The sequence below is a fragment of the Borostomias antarcticus genome (genome assembly GCF_949987555.1).
Source record: "Borostomias antarcticus genome assembly, chromosome: 15".
In the NCBI taxonomy this organism is placed as follows: domain Eukaryota; kingdom Metazoa; phylum Chordata; class Actinopteri; order Stomiiformes; family Stomiidae; genus Borostomias; species Borostomias antarcticus.
Window position 1 is genome coordinate 14,154,016 of NC_140248.1, and position 18,421 is coordinate 14,172,436.

General features: G+C 44.4%; 2 protein-coding genes across 2 annotated transcripts; both read left to right on the forward strand.

Moving 5' to 3' along the window:
• Positions 1-5,715: 5,715 nt before the first annotated feature.
• Positions 5,716-8,482, forward strand: LOC311318740 (dual specificity protein phosphatase 10; the record flags this gene model as incomplete). Its single annotated transcript, XM_084450167.1, has 3 exons — positions 5,716-6,727; positions 7,443-7,748; positions 8,217-8,482. The coding sequence occupies 3 exons, from the start codon at positions 5,716-5,718 to the stop codon at positions 8,480-8,482; spliced, it is 1,584 nt and encodes a 527-aa protein (XP_084306293.1).
• An 8,053-nt stretch (positions 8,483-16,535) lies between these two features.
• On the forward strand, positions 16,536-17,882 carry LOC311318396 (N-acetyllactosaminide beta-1,3-N-acetylglucosaminyltransferase 2; the record flags this gene model as incomplete). The annotated part of the gene is made up of 1 exon (XM_084449724.1): positions 16,536-17,882. The coding sequence occupies one exon, from the start codon at positions 16,536-16,538 to the stop codon at positions 17,880-17,882; it is 1,347 nt and encodes a 448-aa protein (XP_084305850.1).
• Between the last annotated feature and the right edge of the window lie 539 nt (positions 17,883-18,421).

Consider the following 18,421-nt stretch of genomic DNA (forward strand, 5'->3'; position numbering starts at 1 on the left):
TATCCCTTGACAACAGGAGAGAGAGCAGAATTTTTCTTCTACCCAACTCGGATTCAGATTTTTATTTGGCTACGCACCTACAAGGAATTTGTTCAGGTCTGTTGGTGCATGACAATAAAAACAGTGCATGAACAAGACCGGACAGTGCAGATTACAATTTGCAAAGTGATAGAGTACAATTCACTGTACACAAAAACGTACAAACTAGACAGTGTCAGTGGGGGTCTCGTGCCTTGTTAATGAGGCCAATAGCAGTCGGAAAGAACCTGACTGCAGCCTCCTACCGGAGGGCAGTGGTTCAAAGAGTCTGTGACCAGGGTGGGAGGGGTTGGCCACAATCTTTCCTGCCGCTTCAGGGCCCTGGAAACCAGTTCAGTGGTCTTGTGCTTATTGTCCCCCCTGAGATTGGGAGGTTGGGGGTTCGATCCCTGGCCGAGTTATACCAAAGACTATAAAAATGGTACACTGACACTAAAATGAAATAAATCCATAATCTGTGGAAGTCGCGGGACGGTGATAAGTGCATCCAATCATTTTGAGTTGCCAACTTGAAATGATTGCATGGCTTACCTGCCTGTCAACCTACCTACCTACCTGCGTGGGTGTCCTCCTATCTTTGTATCTCTACGAGAACAACCTCCTGGACCCCAGCATGCAGTCCAGGTTCAAGGTTGGCCACTCGACAGACAGCCCTCCTTGCAGAGACAGTCACCACATACAAGCTCAACCTGGACAAGACTGAGCTGCTGTTCCTTGCATCTCGCTTCTGCTCAATGACTGTAATGCAATATAATGTAATGAGTAGTAGTACACTGACTACCCTACCTATGTTAAATGCAATTATTGTAAGTCTCTTTGGATAAATGTGTCTGCTAAATGACTAATGTAATGTAAATTGAATCTCCTGCTCTCTATTTAAGCGTTATATATGTGCTCACTCTGACCCCATTATAATTTACTCTCTCTTTCTTTCTCTCTTTCTCTTTTTCTTTCTTCCTCCCTTCCTCTCTCTCTCTCTCTCTCTCTCTCTCTCTCTGTATCTCCTTTAGGCTATTATGATTTTGTGTGGTTGCATTATTTAAATGTGTAGTAGGCTTACTTGTTAGCATGGGAACACAACCTTTGGGTCTCATTTTTGTTAAAGCCCATCTCAGTTTATATGTGAATATGCCTTAATGAACATAGTCGTGTTCATATTCGGAAAAGAGTGTTAGATAATTTAATATGACAAAACGGATTAATGGTCCCTGCTATGCCACAAAAGCCTATACCACACGTGTATAACGAAGTATAATGTGCATGTGCCTTATCACAATTTGCTTGCCTTTGGTCTGGGATGATGTCATCCACTGTAGAGACCAACCATAGACCCCACCTCCCCCCTCCCTCCCTCCCTCCGCCCCCCGTCACTGTCTCTACACACGCATCCCATCTGAGCGCAACGCGCATAGACACACGCTAGTACTAACTGGAATGTGAGCGCTTTTTATATGGATGATACGTTTTTAGTTAGATAATTATCTAAATTAAAAAAAAGATTGGTCGAGTGATATTTTTGTAAATGCATTTCAAGAATTTTCTTAAACAAACGAATGTGCTAAACAAATGCCTGGACCACAACAACATGCCTGCAGAGATATGAGGATATAGGCTGCATTAAAAGCATGAATACGGAATTGTCATCCTTAACGTAAGTGCATTGCATTTGTTTTATCAGGCTATAACCGGTATCTTCAGTATGTAGCTAGGCCTACACACTTCAGCTGAAATTGGTGAAGATAATGCTTGTGTTGTCAGGTAGCAAGACTATGTAATTACACATCATTTTCATAACCTATTGAAGCAAGCCAATGCGAGATGATCAAATATATATGCAGTTTAAATGTTTGGATAGAGACGATGGAGTCGAACGAGCCTTCTGTGCCATAAAGTTTTTTGTTGCTGTTGTTTTTTTGCAATTGCAACTATAATAAATGAAGGGAGATTAAATACACATTCATTATTAATTAATTAATCCGCCCGACAGAGGGATGATAGCCTCAACTCTCTGCGGGTTTGTGCTCAAATACTGTATTATTTATTGGGATAAAACGTGGGAATGAAAGTGATAGTCCACGCTGGCTTATTATTTAACACACACGACAGTGCCTAGCCTGGACGACAAGTCTGCGAGGCCTATGAAGGCCCATATAGCAGTCTACAGCTCTATTCCCTGTTTATTCCAATTTAGGCTAGTGTTCTCATTATTATTCGATGGTTGTAATAATGTTCCTGGAATCGTTTTTTAATAGGCTATATCCACCCGGCCTGATTTCAAAGCAGTAGCCTGATAGGAACAAAGGGGAAACGTCACTCAGGGGAATAAGATGAGACTGCTTTTCTCCCTGCCAGTGACACACACAGACAGAGACGGACCCTGCGCGTAATGACGTGAGACGATGCGCGAAATAATTTCACTCCGATTCCACCTTGTTTTCAGGCCTCCTAAGGCAGTCAGTGTAGGCATAGGCCAATTCGTTTTTTTCATACGTGTACATCATTTTCTTTGCAGGTGGAGCAGTCCTGTATTGGTCCATAGCAAACCGGGTTAATCATTATTACAGGTATGGACAGGCCTTTTAAATCCATATGGTTGTCCACTTCACAATAGTCTACCTATAGATCACCTCTGTTGCTCTGTAGTGTTTTTCTGTATCTCTCCGTTAAGGTCATCACATTAGTCATCACATTAGTCATGACAAGCAGCAAGGTATTGTGTTTTTTGGAGGCTACTATGCTGTATCTTGGTGATGTCTAAAGACCTATTTAATTATTTCATTTTTATTTTTAAATCCTGTGTTCAGAGACACCAATGAAGTGTTTACATTGTGTGAGGTGAAAGTGATTAGAGTGATGTTGACTTCCATGTTGACAAAACTGGGTCAATGTAACCCCCACCCCCCTCCACCACAGGCTACAAAGGCAAGGCTGAAAAGGAAAAAAAGATGAGGGTACCATCATCAGGCACTGTGTGTGGATGTATGCATGTGGAAACACAAGCATGGTGTGTGCTTTGTCTATGGCCTAGTGTGTGTGTGTGTGTGTGTGTGTGTGTGTGTTTGTGTGTGTGTGTGTGTGTGTGTGTGTCGCTTGGGACCAAATACATTTTCTCAGTGCCTTTTGACTTGTTTTTCTCCCCCTCTAGTCTGTGGTGTACCGAGTCACGTCAGTCTGTCTCTTTGTGTTGCCATCTCTCTCTCTCTCTCTCTCTCTCTCTCTCTCTCTGCTACTCTCTCTCTCTCTCTCTCTCTCTCTCTCTGCTACTCTCTCTCTCTCTCTGCTACTCTCTCTCTCTCTCGCTCTCTCTGCTACTCTCTCTCTCTCTCTCTCTCTCTCTCTCTCCATCTCTCTCTCTGTCTGTATGTTTCGCTCACTGCCTATTTCTGCTCTCTACTGCATTGTTCAAGAGGTTCCTCTTTAATGGAGGCGTATTGATGGGTTGTGTCATATTGGGCTAGCACTACACATACTATGCAGAGTCAGGCTTGAAAACATAAATACTGTATCAGCCTACCAACTTCTTGCCAGGACACATTCATTTCAATAATACCACATCAAAGACACATGATGCTTATCTAACCAGAATTACCGCTTCCTCAGTATTTATTGAAGTATTCCTATTGTGAAGTGTTTATTTATAGGTTACGTACATCGATGGCCAGTTGTGCCTCTGGCAGTTGCAGTCAGCTCCCTGTCTGCCTGCTGTGGCAAAAGGCTTTCACCCCATTATTAGTATTATCTGTTGGTTGGTCAGATATTTATCTCCAGACCATTTCTCCTATCAATTTCAACAAAATGTTGAAACAATAGAAAGGCGTCATGTCTGGCCTGTCAGTGGCAAAACCACAAGACCAAAATGTTGGTCTTTTGGTTTTGAATAGTTCTCTTTTGTGCTTTTGTGCTCTTTTCTCGTTTGTGGTCTAAAGGCACTTTATGAATGACTTGTAGAAATATGCATCACATATTCTTCTAAGCATTCATTATTGTAGTGTTTGTACTCTTATATGTAGGCCTACAGTATAATCTTGAGGTTGAATTTGTAATGCCTTATATTACATACATGGAATAACTTCAGCCTTTATTCTGTATAAGGTATTTATAAGGCAGGATAGTCAGTTTCATATGTTAATGTTTTCTAAGATGATAGCAAAGGTGAGAAAAAAGAGATATAGCTCTGTGGTGTAATGTCTTACAGGGTAATTATTAATTAATTACATAATGTTATTCCTCAGGACTGTACTGTAGTAATGGACAACTGTGATGTAAAAAGTGCCATCAAATTGACACCAATTATTATAATTTAGTTCAAATGACAACAATAATTATGAACACATATCGCATTGCAGTCACAGTGGTTAATACTTTTTTTTTTTTCTCCTGCTCTCTCTCTCTTAAACACACAGCTTTGTGTAGACCCAGATGCCTCCACTCCCTCTCGACGAGCGCATAGTGGTTATTCAGCGCCCTAAAAGCTTGGCCCTTCGCACGGGCTCCCCGCAGACCACCCTGCAGCCCTACCCTCAGTTCTCGGCCACCACAAACGGACACCTCACCCGCCCCCCTCCTCACCCCCACCCTTTCCAGTCCCGCCCCCATCATCCGCCCTCCTCAGACTCACTGTCTCTGGGATGCAAGCGCAGATCGTCCCTCCTGCAGAGAGTCAAGGGCGACAGGGCCGTCGTCGCAGACGCCGTCAGCTACACCCCTAGCCACTGTCACAGCAACGGAACGGTGACTCTCGGGCCGAGGCCTCTCACGCACACACACACCATCGATATAAAGCTGTCCGTGGACAAAGGAGTGAAAGACGGAGGCTGTAGTCATTCGCTTGGGCGTAGTGGTAGTGTGAAGGGTGGCAAAGGGAAAAGGGTCTCTTTACGCTTGGATCAAGAACAGGTGGGAAAAAAATCTGGGGTAACATCGAGGAAGCCGAGTGGAGTAGCGCAGCAAGTCCGAAACCAGCCGCAGAGGCAGAGTAAGAGCTTCAAAGGCGGTCACCACCAGAACCAGCTCGCCGTCTCCCCCGGGGGGGTCCTGGAGTTCGTCCCAGCCCAGAGACAGCACTCCACGTGCAGGAGGGAAAGGGAAAAGTGCGTGCCGTCTGAAGCTTGCTCCGCCCCGCCCGCCCCTGCCACTCTCCCTCCCAGAGGTGACCTGAAAGTGTCCTCAGTGGGGAACAAGGAGAATTCCAAACTGGGCCGTGTCCATCAGGCCACCAACCCCCCTCACAGCCTACCCCGCCACCACAACTCTGTCCCCGTGCCCCATGCCTCTGTCTTAAACTCCCACTACCCCTCGCCCCCTCCTCCGCCCCCCCCCGCCCGCCCTCCCCCCAACGCCAGCGCCGCCTTCCAGCACCTCAGCCAGCACCGCCCGGCCCGCGGCAGGGACCCCCGGCCACACTTCCTCCAGGGCCTGCCCCTCTCGCCCTGCTCCTCCCATGGTGGCGGCTTCCCCAGCCCCGACCACACCTGCACCATAGACTTCTCCCGCCCGTTCAGCTGCGGCTGCTGGAGGCTCGTGCGCTGCAGAGGGGGCAGAGGACATTCCACTGGCTGCGGCGGGGGCGGCGGCGGTGGCGGTGGCGGCGGCGGGGGCGGGGGCGGGAGTCCATCCTCCTCTTTTTCCTGTGCTCACCAAGCGGGAGGAGCGGCGAACAGAGGGGGCGGTAGAGCCATGGGTTTGAAAACTCTCGGGGGATGCCTGTCCACGGCCTCCACCACTAATACCTCCTCCTCCAACAGCACCGTGTCGGACTGCCGGACGGGGCTTCTCAGACCGCTGCGCTGCGCAGCCTGCTCCGGCGAGGCCGGCGGCTTCGAGAGTCCGGCCGCCTTCCGGAAAAAACTAGTGGGGGGATGTCTGCCCTGCACGCCGCTGTCCTCCTCCGCCCCTCTCCGCGCCCTCCAGAGCTGTGTGATGGGCTGCAACCCCAAAGCCAGTCAGACTGGCAGCTCCACCTGCAGCTACTGCAGCAGTGACCCCATAGTTGTGACCTTTAACCCCCAGCGAGGCAAACCCCCGGGGATGGGCAGGGGCGTGGGAGGAGCTCACCCCATGAGCAGGTTTCCAGCCGACGATGACGATTACAGCGTGCGCACTATTTGGCCCGAGGAACTGGCGAAGAAGATGACCCGCTCCAAAGCCCAACAACAGAACCATCAGTTCTGCGCCAGGATGGGAGCAGGAGGGGGGAAAACGTGCGTGGGTCAGAACCACCAGAGCAGCAGCAACGGAACCAGCCCTGTGATCCTGGACTGCCGGAACCTCCTAGAGTTCACCCGCTCCCAGCTGACGGACCACGCCGGCCGACGGCGACTCCAGCAAGGCAAGATGGCCGTCCTGGATTTCATCGGCTCTGGGTCCGGGTGCGGCGGGCGAGACCAGGGGCGGGACTCCCTGAAGAGGCTCTGGAATAAAGGCGGAGGAGAGCCAGGGATGGGGGACGGCATGGGGCAAGATGATGATGACGATGATGATATGACGTACCCTCGCTCCCCCTCTCCCCCATCCCCCTCTTCCCAATCCCCTCCCTCCTTCTCGCCCCCGCCGTCGGCCCCCGGCACCCTCATCAAGCCCAAGCCCAGGCAGAGAGACTGGGACGGGGGCCACTCCCTCCCCTCCGCCCAGTCACTCCACCTGGTCCTCAACTCCCTCAACAGAGAACAGGATGAAGAGAACGGCAGAGGTACAGTAAGAGGAACCAGACACTTTAGTTTAAGTCCTGGTCTAATAGTTCTGTCTTCTCTGCCGTTGGAGGCAGTTTTGCCCAGAGATAGCTGCAGATTATTTGATCGCAAAAAAATCCCCCCACTGAGAGACCAGCTTTCGTTTTCTGCAGTCATGGCTCAAGAAAATCCTCTCTCCTTTTATGTATCTCCTCATTACTGCCTCTTTTCCTTCCTTCTGCTTCCCTCTGCCTTTCTGTTAAATCCCCTCCCTTTCCCTCCCTATCTCTCGTTACATTGTAAAAATGTGTTCAGTTAAAAGGAGCCCGGGGATAATGACTAATAGCTTGGGCCCTGGGTAGCGGAATGGAGGGAGGATGATCGGGATGGAAAAAGAACTGATAACTGGGGTAGATTTAGATTTAGTTCTTTTTTTTTTTACATTCTTCATTCAGCTGGAATTGGGGTCGTTGACACTGAGCTCTGTCGGTAGGCGATTAAGCTTCCTCCATTTTAAATGACAAATCCCCAGGAAGATGTGACATACAGTATTCTCGTAGTTAGTTACATAACTCCTATAGAGTCATAGCTATGCTCCATAGCCTCTTAAGAGAATGAAGGAGGTCCTGGTCACCTCAGTGAATTTGTCAAAATTAATGTAATTTATTACTTTTCACTGTGCTTGCATCTCACTGCCCCCCCCCCCCCCCCCCCCCCCCTCGTCCTCTCTGCTAGTGCACCTCACACTGCCGCTGTCCTCCTCGCTCCCTGCCTCTCTGTGGGACGAGGGTGTGATGACCCCGGACGTGGAGAATGCCGTGGTCAGCCCCATCCTGCCCTTCCTGTTCCTCGGCAATGAGAGGGACGCCGAGGACCTGGACCTGCTGCTGCGTCTCAACATCGGCTACGTGGTCAACGTCACCACCCACCTGCCCCTCTACCACCAGGGCACCGGCCTGGTGCGCTACAAAAGGCTGCCGGCCACAGACAACAGCAAGCAGAACCTGCGTCAGTACTTTGAGGAGGTGTTCGAGTTCATTGGTGAGAAAGTTACATGATGCAAGAAGAGCTGTGTGTGTGTGTGTGTGTGTGTGTGTGTGTGTGTGTGTGTGTGTGTGTGTTTGTGCATGCATGTGTTCGCGTGTGCGTGTGTGTGTGTGTGTGACTGTGGTGATTTGATTTAACTTGATATATGTGGTTGTTTCTTATCTATATTGACAGTCTTTCTCCGTATTTTCTCTCTGCTCTATTCCTGAATTACTAGTCTTTCAAATGTGAAATTGCTAAACAGACAGTATCTCAGCCATCTCAGACAAGGATCCTCATGATTTCAAAATGTTAGCATTTGAACCATCCCGTCACAGACAGTTCGACTGGGCTGGCAGTAGAGAGCTATAAATTGATCAAAAGTGGATGATAAAAGAAAGCTTTGGAGGATCAGATTCAAAACAATCTATGAATATGAATGATTTACGGAAATTTTACGACCACACCTTTTCTCATCCACAGAGGAGGCTCACCAGAGTGGACACGGAGTGCTGGTCCATTGCCAGGCAGGCGTGTCCCGCTCGGCGACCATCGTCATCGCCTACCTGATGAAGCACACCCTGATGACCATGACGGACGCCTACAAGTACGTGCGAGGCCGCCGCCCCGTGGTGTCGCCCAACCTCAACTTTATGGGCCAGCTGCTGGAGTTTGAGAGGGACCTCAACTCTGGGGTCACTCCCCGCATCCTGACGCCCAAACTCAGTGGCCTGGAGACGCAGGTCTGAAGGGGTGGGGTAATAGATGCAGCATAGGAGGAACCACGGTCCTGTTTGGAAGAAAGGTACAGTAGATCTATAAAGAGGGAATGTTACATTGACCCAGAGAAGAGCAAAGATACATTGGGAGGGGAGGGTTCTGGAAAATGGAAAATGCAACATGAGAGATCCCATGTTTCATATAGGGCACTTTCTATTACTGTGAGTTATGGAAATAATAATTGGATTGCTTCACTTCAAGTAGTCTAAATGTCTGGCTGACCTGATCCACTACCATTTCCGATGATGTGCCAAGTTTTTATATTGTAGCTCTCAGATATCACTACGTCCCATGCCCTGTCTCTGATGACTCTCTGTTTCTGTGATCCTGTGGTTTAGGATTACTGAAAGAAATGTCCTGACAGAAGGTCTGAAACAAAGCTGCCCACAAAAAAATCAATAAGACACGCAGAACCAGAGTAGAGGCAGCCCTGGTAAGCGTACCATTCGGCTGCACATTGCTACTATATCCACAGTTGTACTAATGCGTTCCGGTCCCTAGCCCCAGAGAGGTAGTTACAATGCACTTTATTACCCATGTATTGTTAAGTTTGATTGTTTCACCAATTGCCTCTCAGTTAAAGTGAGACAGTTGCTGGAAATATTTGATGCCCTAAGTTTGATTATCATTGTTTACCTATAAGTCATTTTGAGGACCTGAGTCATGCAAGTTATGCTATAGTGTCTTAGAGTTGCTACTTATTATTTTCTGCTAGGTCTTTTAGTTTCATAATCTCGTGGAAGATGTAAAATAGAGTAGACTAGTGCAGAACCTCAAGTAAGCAAGGATTACTCATGACAATTTTAAAGTTTCATAAAGTTAAATGTACTACAACACAGACTTGGAAACAGGGATGGGCAAGAAAAACTGTCAATTACTGTAACTTACCATTCAAACCAAACAAACTCTGCAGATATCTCTCACTGGAACATAGTCATGGATATGGTCAACAGACAAGCGTTGATGTAAGGATGACACAAAGATGAACACTTCTGCTGCCATATGATTTAAGCCTCAGAACTGCTCCAAGGTTTAATTCCTCAATGACCCTCCTTGTTTTTTGAATATTTGTCCTGTAAATGTTTTCAGGTCTGGGGTTAATTCAGAGATATACGTACAGAATATTTATTTTTATTTATATATTTTGCTATTTATTTTTCATTGTTGTGTCCTGGCTTTCAACTTATGTAAAATGTGAGGTAGATCACAGAGATAAGAGCTCATTTCCTACTCACTTCTGAAAGTGATAAGGTAATGGAAATCAGATGATGATAAAGTACTGTAGCTTCAGATTAAGTACTCTTCCAGATGGCCTCTGCTTGATCTATTACTGTAGCATGGTCTGGATTAATTAGTCAGAGAGTATTTTTGTTTAATTTTGCCGATGTATTTTGCTTTGCTCTTTAACTAATGCCAAAACAAATACTTTTATGTCCAAAATCAAAATTATTAGCTTTTGTCCAACCGTCAGATTATAGTCTTCTCTATCTGCCTTCTCTGTCTGCTTTGTGCTTTTATCTGCCCAGCTATTTATAGCCTCCATCATGGTCCTCAGTCACTCATTTCTACTGATGTGTGATTCTCTCAAGCTATTACAAACAGTTTTTTTCTTGTATGACAGACAACTGACTTAATCTAGACATACACGCATGTAGTAAGATGAACTGTGCAGGGGTTCTACCATGCTCAGGATAACCAAAAATGGAAAATATTTCTTCCTAGACGGATGCTCGTCTAACTCTCCTCAACCTCTATCATGCTCCGGTCTGCCTCTGTAGGTCGCCTCCATCGCTCTATCTCTTACAAAACTATGCATTGTTACTTTAAAGACATCTGTGAAACACAACAACAAAGCTTTATCATTAAGTTCACTGTGAATCACACTCTTCCTGCATATTGTTAGGTTCTTGGGATTGGTCCATTTAAGGTTAGGGACCATCTTCTGTGTTCCAGTCTGGTGATTGTCAGTCGCCTCTGAGCTCCTCTCTGTCAGACGAAACCTCAGTCTCCAACTTCTCCAACTGCAACTCCTGATTACATGTTTTCATCATGCTGTCTACTTTATATTTACATACCGTATGCAACCATTTTCGAGGTATGTGAATATTATTGATGATAACGAGACCCTGATATGATAGTAGAGAGTATTCTATTATATGTATGCCTATGACACATTCTAAGGATTGAGTTTGATGTGGGAGCTCTGGGACTGGCTTGACAAAAATGTAACTTGTGGACAAGTGTTGCTGCTGTAAAAAAAAAAAGTAAAACAACAATTAGCTATGTGTATCAAACTTGAACTTTTCTACTTGACTCTAATGGCTTTCATACAGCATGTGCTCAACAGGCTCAACCTGAGCTATTTTAAGCGATCCATAATTGTTTCACAGTAAGGCATCATTTTTCCATACTATTTTGTTCTAAAAACTGCCAGTTGACCCTTTTACAGATTTCTAAAAGCATTAAGCATGACATTTCAAAGCCAAGGATGCCTTTGGTTGAGCTGTGCGATCTTCCAATGACACATCCATTCATGTTTAATTTGTAATTGGATAGTTTAATCTCTTGATAATGGAATTTGATCATCCGATTTTGTAATTAAGTGATGTAGACTATATTTTTCTACATTCATATTTGTTCATGGTTAGAGCACCTGTGTGTGTGTGTGTGTGTGTGTGTGTGTGTGTGTGTGTGTGTGTGTGTGTGTGTGTGTGTGTGTGTGTGTGTGCGTGTGTGTGTGCGTGTACGTGTGTCCGCATGTGTGTTAGGCTACATGCCTACGTGTTACAGTAGTCCTTAATTGTGAATCTCTGTTTTGTATGAATGGTGCATCAGTACTGTTATGGTATCTTCTTCTAACCATCTTTACCAGGTAGTGTATTTTGAAGACATCCGAATCTGCACTCTGTCTTGCTCACATTATTCAGTCATTTGAATCGGACCTCACTAAAGCCGTGCTGTGTGTCAACACGCTATACTCCACTGTGACTTCTGCTTCCTTTTCTTGGGATTTCACCTGTACATCCTGATGTGCCCGACAATTTGAGTTGAAACACAACTTTGCAATGTGGACTAATATTAATAAATATTGTCAAGCGGACACAGGTGTTTTATGCAAAACAGATTAGTCCACCTTATTCCATTGCAGTTTCCTGAAAATAAAATTGCATGGTACACTTAGGCTACCTCTCAAGCTTACCTCAGATGCTTGCATTTGATAAAAGATCCATCTTTCTCAAAATACATGAGGTCAAAGAGGCAGAAAGTATATTGAGGGTTCTTGACTATCTTTGGAGCAAAGTGAACAGTCTTGATATAGAACTGCAATGAGATAAATTCTTCCAATTATGTTTTGCACATAAAACAGAAACAATTTAAACAAAGGTTGCTTTAGTTTGGAACATGTTGTAAGTCTGTGAATTATTTGTGTGAACTTAAATCTATCAATGTCTGTATGTTAATTTTTTGTATCGGCTTATTTTGTGTGCCAAATATTCAATTCAAGGATAAGAATAGTCTGATTATTGCCACGACGATGGAATAACAACAGACTAGAGACATCTCCATTAATTCAGTCATGAAGTGGGGTCTGAACTCTCCATGTGTTTCACAGTCCTACCCTGTAGTCCTGCTTCCCTGAAGAGTAAACCCCTCAGTAAAAGGTCAGTTCTGACCAATGATGACGTCCTATCCTACATATTCCTATTGCTTTTCAATCCTCTGGAAACATTGAAAGTAAATTTAAATATTTTCATATTGTGTAGTAAAAGGCCCTCTTCCCTATATGTACAGTACAGTATTCTTTTTCCTGTAACTTTTAACTGTGATTCTTTGTAAGGGGTGCACTGTGACTAATATGATGCTGCTACAGTATGTTACAAGGACATTGTTAGAACGTTACATTCAGCTGACGCAAAGCGGTGAATATCACCAAGGATGACTGATAGAAACTGGACTTGCATGTAGAAGCCCTACTTACATTGCCTCCTTTAAGTCTTGGTTAGAGTGTATACCATGCCAACACAACTGCTATGAATCCAAATGAGTTGATGGCCTCAGCACCTTCTGTGTGCACAAGCATAGCACTTGAACTGAATGGTTTTCATCACAATCACCATGTTGAAGGGGAAGGATTTTTGTGTTCAAGAACATTTTAAAAACCTGTCCTACGTCTGTCTATAGAAACTGTGATATTCCTTTCAGCAACAATAATAATCAGTGATATTAATACCGATAATATTGATTAAAAGTCATGATTACAATGTTGTATGTTTAAGTAGCCTATGTTTTACTCTATTGTACATTAAGAACAAGATGAGCGAAAGGGTGGGAATAATGACAGGGCACCCACGATAGCATCCCTGAAACACGCAGATAGATATGCAGATAGGCTCTATAACATGTGCAACTATACCAGAACTGATTATTTGAATAAACTTTTTTTTTTACAACTAATTGTGTGAATATGTTCTTTTCCTTCTTCCTGTCACTTCATTATGTGATGTCATACTTTCCATACTAATGTTGTCACCTCTCACCTGGTGTGATGTCATACTTTCCATACTAATGTTGTCACATGTCACCTGCATGCGGATGTAACCTATTCGCCCAGCAGACCAAAATGCAATTAAAGCTGCTACGCAGTGAAGAGGCGGGGCCAGGCAATTTCCTACAAGATTTGGAGCAATAAGTGAGAGAATAGGAAGACAACAAGAAAGTTGACATTCCAATGTTCATTTTGCATCGTAAAACATTTGTAAAACATTTTGATGCATTGTAAGCTCGATTTTGATAATTCAACAATCTGGTCAATGAGTTTGTGAATTAAAGTCTGAAGATCCAGTGTAGCAAGTTTGGTGTTAATTGATTGAAAAATGTGGGACGAGATATGTTTATTCATTTTTACAGGTTTTGTTTGCTTTTCTTCATAATTGAACATTAACTTCAGCAGCTGTGTGCTCAGTCAGTGGCCAATCAATGAATTTACTCATTGTAATACTCGGCGGGGGCTGTGTAGGGTTGCCAACAGCGACGTCTCCGATTGGCGGAGCTTGCGTTGGATTGTGGGAAGTGCAGTTTTCTCAGTATGAAGTGTTGGTTTCGGAGGACAGAATTAAACATATTTTTTTAAATTAAAATTTTTAGATAAAATTCTGAAAAAAATCACACTACATCTACCCTTTCATGACAATTTTGCCCTAATGTTTCATTAACATAGGACATTTATTGAGCGAGAATTTGTAGTAAATGTACAGTATTGGTAATAGTAAAACATTTTGATGCATCATGCGCTCAGTTTTTGATATTTAAAAAATCTGTCTGGATCATTTGGTGTGGGCTGTCTGATGATGCAGTACATGCATTTTGCTTGCAATTGAAGAAAAAAAGTGGGAGGAGTTAGATTTAGATATGTTCTTGACCGTTTGAGGGTATAATACTGGAGCTATGTGCAACGTTTGGTGATTTTTTGTCCACGGGAAGTCAGACTTCAGTGGAAGATGGAGAATAATAATAATAATATAGGCAAATACAATAGGGTTCCGGCAGCTACGCTGCCTGGCCCCTAACAACAGCAAAAAAACTGCACCAGACTATACTACAGTATACTTTAGATATGTGACTATTTTCTTTTCATAGGTTGAGAACAAGCTTGTTTTCTGATAAATGTAAACGGCAATTGATCCCACTCTCTAAACTACATGAAACCTACCTGTACTTGTGCACGTGTGATATGATATGAATGTGCAGAATGGCACAATGGACACAGAAACCCACGTCAATAATAGTTGTGACATATGATAGAGAAAGGCACAAAGACTGCTGCCTATAACCATCATCAGAGGTCCGTTCAAGCCAGGGGTGGCCATTTGGAAATTATCGAACAGTTGCATTAGCATCAATAGACTGTCAGATTGCCATTGATGATTCAGATTTTCACCCAACCCCAGATCTGCCCTGTTCGGTTGGCTATTACATAAGTGTTGGTTTAGGAGTGGTGTGTGGGTGGTGTGAATAAGTAGCCTGGGGGTATATAGCAATCAGTAGGCCGCTATGGGGGTTAGCATCTGTGTGTGTGTGTGTGTGTGTGTGTGTGTGTGTGTGTGTGTGTGTGTGTGTGTGTGTGTGTGTGTGTGTGTGTGTGTGTGTGCTATGAGAAACTGACAAAGGTACAGATTGTTGAGCAGTGTGTCGTGTGAGAGAGAGATGGGAGGGGAGGGGGTGGATGTCTGTAATCCATACCATGTAAAAGCTGGTTCAATTTTGCTATAATCAAATGTCCTGTAACTTGACATGAGACCTCTCCACAACTCAAATTTTAAGGGTAGTGGATGTTGCTGCACTCGGCCTGCTGTACCACCCTGTTGTAAATCTTCTTATTAAAAAAATATAAATACAAGATTGTAGGTTATGACTAATGGGTGAGGGTGTGGCTGGTTCTCGCTCTCTCCCTCTTCCATAATCCGGTTTGCAAATATACACCTGCGGAGCTCCCGTCTGCATGCAAATCTAGCCTATCTATTACCAGCGGACCTGAAGTTCCATAAAATATGCACCGTCCGTCCGTAAGCTTAAGTTTTAGACCATGAGACCCAGGAGAGTTCGATATTCCTCTTCAAAACGGATTCTTGGAGCCCAGCTTTGACGCGCTGGAGAGCGCAAGATCGGTGCGTTGCCGTAAGTCGTGGTGATCACGCTTTTTCACTTCGTGGGTTTTAAGAACAACGTGTTGACTCCGATGTTGAAATGACTTGTACAGAAGGCCTGCATATTAAGAAACTTTCGGCAAAAGAAAAGTGTGAGAGGATAACCAGAGAGGATACAATTTGACTGTTACAAAACAGACTCCTCGGGTATGCGTCTTCTCTGACTGATAGTTGTTCATTACTTTCTGGTGCTTAATGAAATACATTTTATACATTTTACAGGACCTATTGATAGACTATTGCAATGAATCCGTAGACCGTATATATATATATACTTTTTATTTTGTATAGGCCTTTATATACCAACATAGATGGATAGATAGATAGATAGATAGATAGATAGATAGATAGATAGATAGATAGATAGATAGATAGATAGATAGATAGATAGATAGATAGATAGATAGATAGATAGATAGATAGAAAGAAAGATAGATAGATAGATAGATAGATAGATAGATAGATAGATAGATAGATAGATAGATAGATAGATAGATAGATAGATAGATAGATAGATAGATAGATAGATAGATAGATAGATGGATGGGAAATTGGGATTGGGATTGCCTATATAGCCTACTGTATATGTCCATACTTTAGGCCGTAATACTGTTGTGCCTGAAGGTGCATGATGTAGGCTATCCAGGGCTGTGTGACGATTTGAGTCCTTGGCCAGGCACAAATAATAAGCCTCCGTGGTGCATCACCAAGGAGACTGTAGCACCCCAGAGAACTGTTGCCCTGGATGAGCTGGCTCCCTCTTTTGTTCACGTGTTGTCCTGTTGAATAATGCTGTTTTGAAAATGCATAAAAAAGAGTATATGTACACAGTGATGATTATACAGAATGTACACATCTATTTTCTATCTGTTTCTTTTTAATGTTCCCTAAAAACAAAATGCAAAAAAGGGAAGTCCAAGGCAATTCTTCTTAGAAATAATTACAAAAAAAGCCTTTAATATACGGCTAGTTGACAATGAACAAACCAACCAACATGTTTCGGCCATGCAAAGTCTTCATCATCAGGGTGTGAGCTGGCCTTGCACGGCCAAAACATGTTGGTCTGTCTGTTCATTATGAACTAGCCATATATTAAAGATTTTATTTCTAAGAAGACTTGCCTTGGACTTTCCTTTTTTGCATTTTATCAGATTGTTCCCCCAACTTCGTCTAAAGAGCAGCTTCACCAGACGGCACTGTTAAAAGTTCACATGGCCTACAGAACGCTGAAGCCCTCTCCTTTTTCTTCTGTTTTGTCCTTCCCTAAAACTACTTTATGTTTCTTTTATTCTGTTCTACACAGTGTGCAGCACAGGCAATGGCCCGATGCAGATGCAACGGCAGGGTCTTGTGCCTGTGTCTCCTGCCCTGCGTGATGATGAGTCACCTGATAATATACATCATGGTGTCCATATTCATCACCATCTCCTACTCCCCTCCCCGCCTACCAGTTCATTTTGTTGCTCCAGGGGCGTCTGCCAACTCAGGGGAACTGGCTTCCCATCCGCTGGGCCCCTTCTGGAACCTTCGCCTGGAGGACGGAGCGTTATGGAACAGGCTGCAGCACATCTGGGACAGGCGACATAACCCCATACTGAGGGGAAACTCCCCTGTGAGCGGGACCACAAGGCATAGCACTGAGCCCCCTCAATTAGGAGCAAGAGGGTGCTTCTCAAAGTGTGTGGAAGGTCAGTGCTGGGGGTCTCAGCCTCACGACTTCAACACCTTTCCAGAGCAAATGAAGGCATTTGTTCTGTCCATGCACTGCAGGGAGTACCCCATCCTCACGGACCAGCCCAGGCTGTGTGCCTGCAATGAGAGCGAGGGGCAGGAGACCCCCATGCTCCTGATGGCCGTTAAGTCCCAGGTGGGCGACTTTGAGAACAGACAGGCTATTCGTGAGACGTGGGGAAAAAGTGGCTTGGTGAAGGGGGCGCAGGGAGGGACTGTCTGGCTGGTGCGAACTGTCTTTCTGCTGGGAAGACAGGACTCCACAACAGGGCCTCACCCAGACCTTGGGGGTCTCTTAGAGCTGGAGAGACAACAATATGGGGACATCTTGCAATGGGACTTCAGGGACACCTTCTTTAACCTGACCCTAAAGGATCTACTGTTCTGGCGTTGGCTCCAGCAACACTGTCCATGTCCACACTTTGTATTTAAAGGTGATGATGATGTTTTTGTTCGAACAAATGCCCTCTTAGATTATCTGCATAAACAAATAGAGGAGCACAATGCTGGGTCAACAGACAGAAACAAAACCGAGAAAAAAATTGATTTGTTCGTGGGAGATGTAATCAGTAACGCCAAGCCTAACCGTGAGCCAACCACTAAATATTATATCCCAGAGAGTTTCTATGAGGGTGCTTATCCACCTTATGCAGGAGGAGGGGGGGTGGTGTACTCTGGTTCACTTGCCAGGCGCCTTAGTAAAGTATCTGAGAGGGTGCGCCTGTTCCCCATCGATGACGTGTACCTGGGCATGTGCCTCCACAGACTCGGTTTGTCTCCTGTCCATCATCCTGGTTTTCTAACCTTTGACCTCCCGGAATCAGACAGAAATAAGCCATGTGCGTATAGTTCTGTGCTGCTCGTTCACAAGCGGAGCCCAAAGGAGATGCTCACACTATGGAGGCAGCTGCAGACACTCCCCTCTCCGTGCTGATGAAACCATCATATCCACTGGTTAGATGGGAACACGTGAGAACGGAAGCACCAGAAGTCAACCCTCGTCTGCTCAAATAAACACTGCAAGGGATGGAAAAGAACACCAGCACTGTACTGGATAAATCTGATAAAATTGAACGGAGCAAGATTTATAATGTAATTGCTCTATCAAACTATTCCTCGATTTGTTTTACTTTACATAATGTCTACATTGTCATTCAGCATATATTGTCTTTTGATAATGCTAGTTTAGTCTATACCAAAGGTTGTGATCCTTCTTTTCCAGTAAAACCAATAAACAAATAAATAAAAAACAAGAGTAAAACTCTGCATGGTAGCTTAATGGCCACATCTTAGCAAGCTTACTCTGAGTAGATACCAAGATCATTGTGTTTCAGTAATAGAAATGTATTATAGCCTACTTACTATTATGTTTCACTTATGGGAAAAATAGATGATTAAAATATGATACAGGGTATGTAGGTTTATGTATTGCAAAACTCTTTTTTGTAGAGTAGAGTAGAGTAGAGTAGAGTA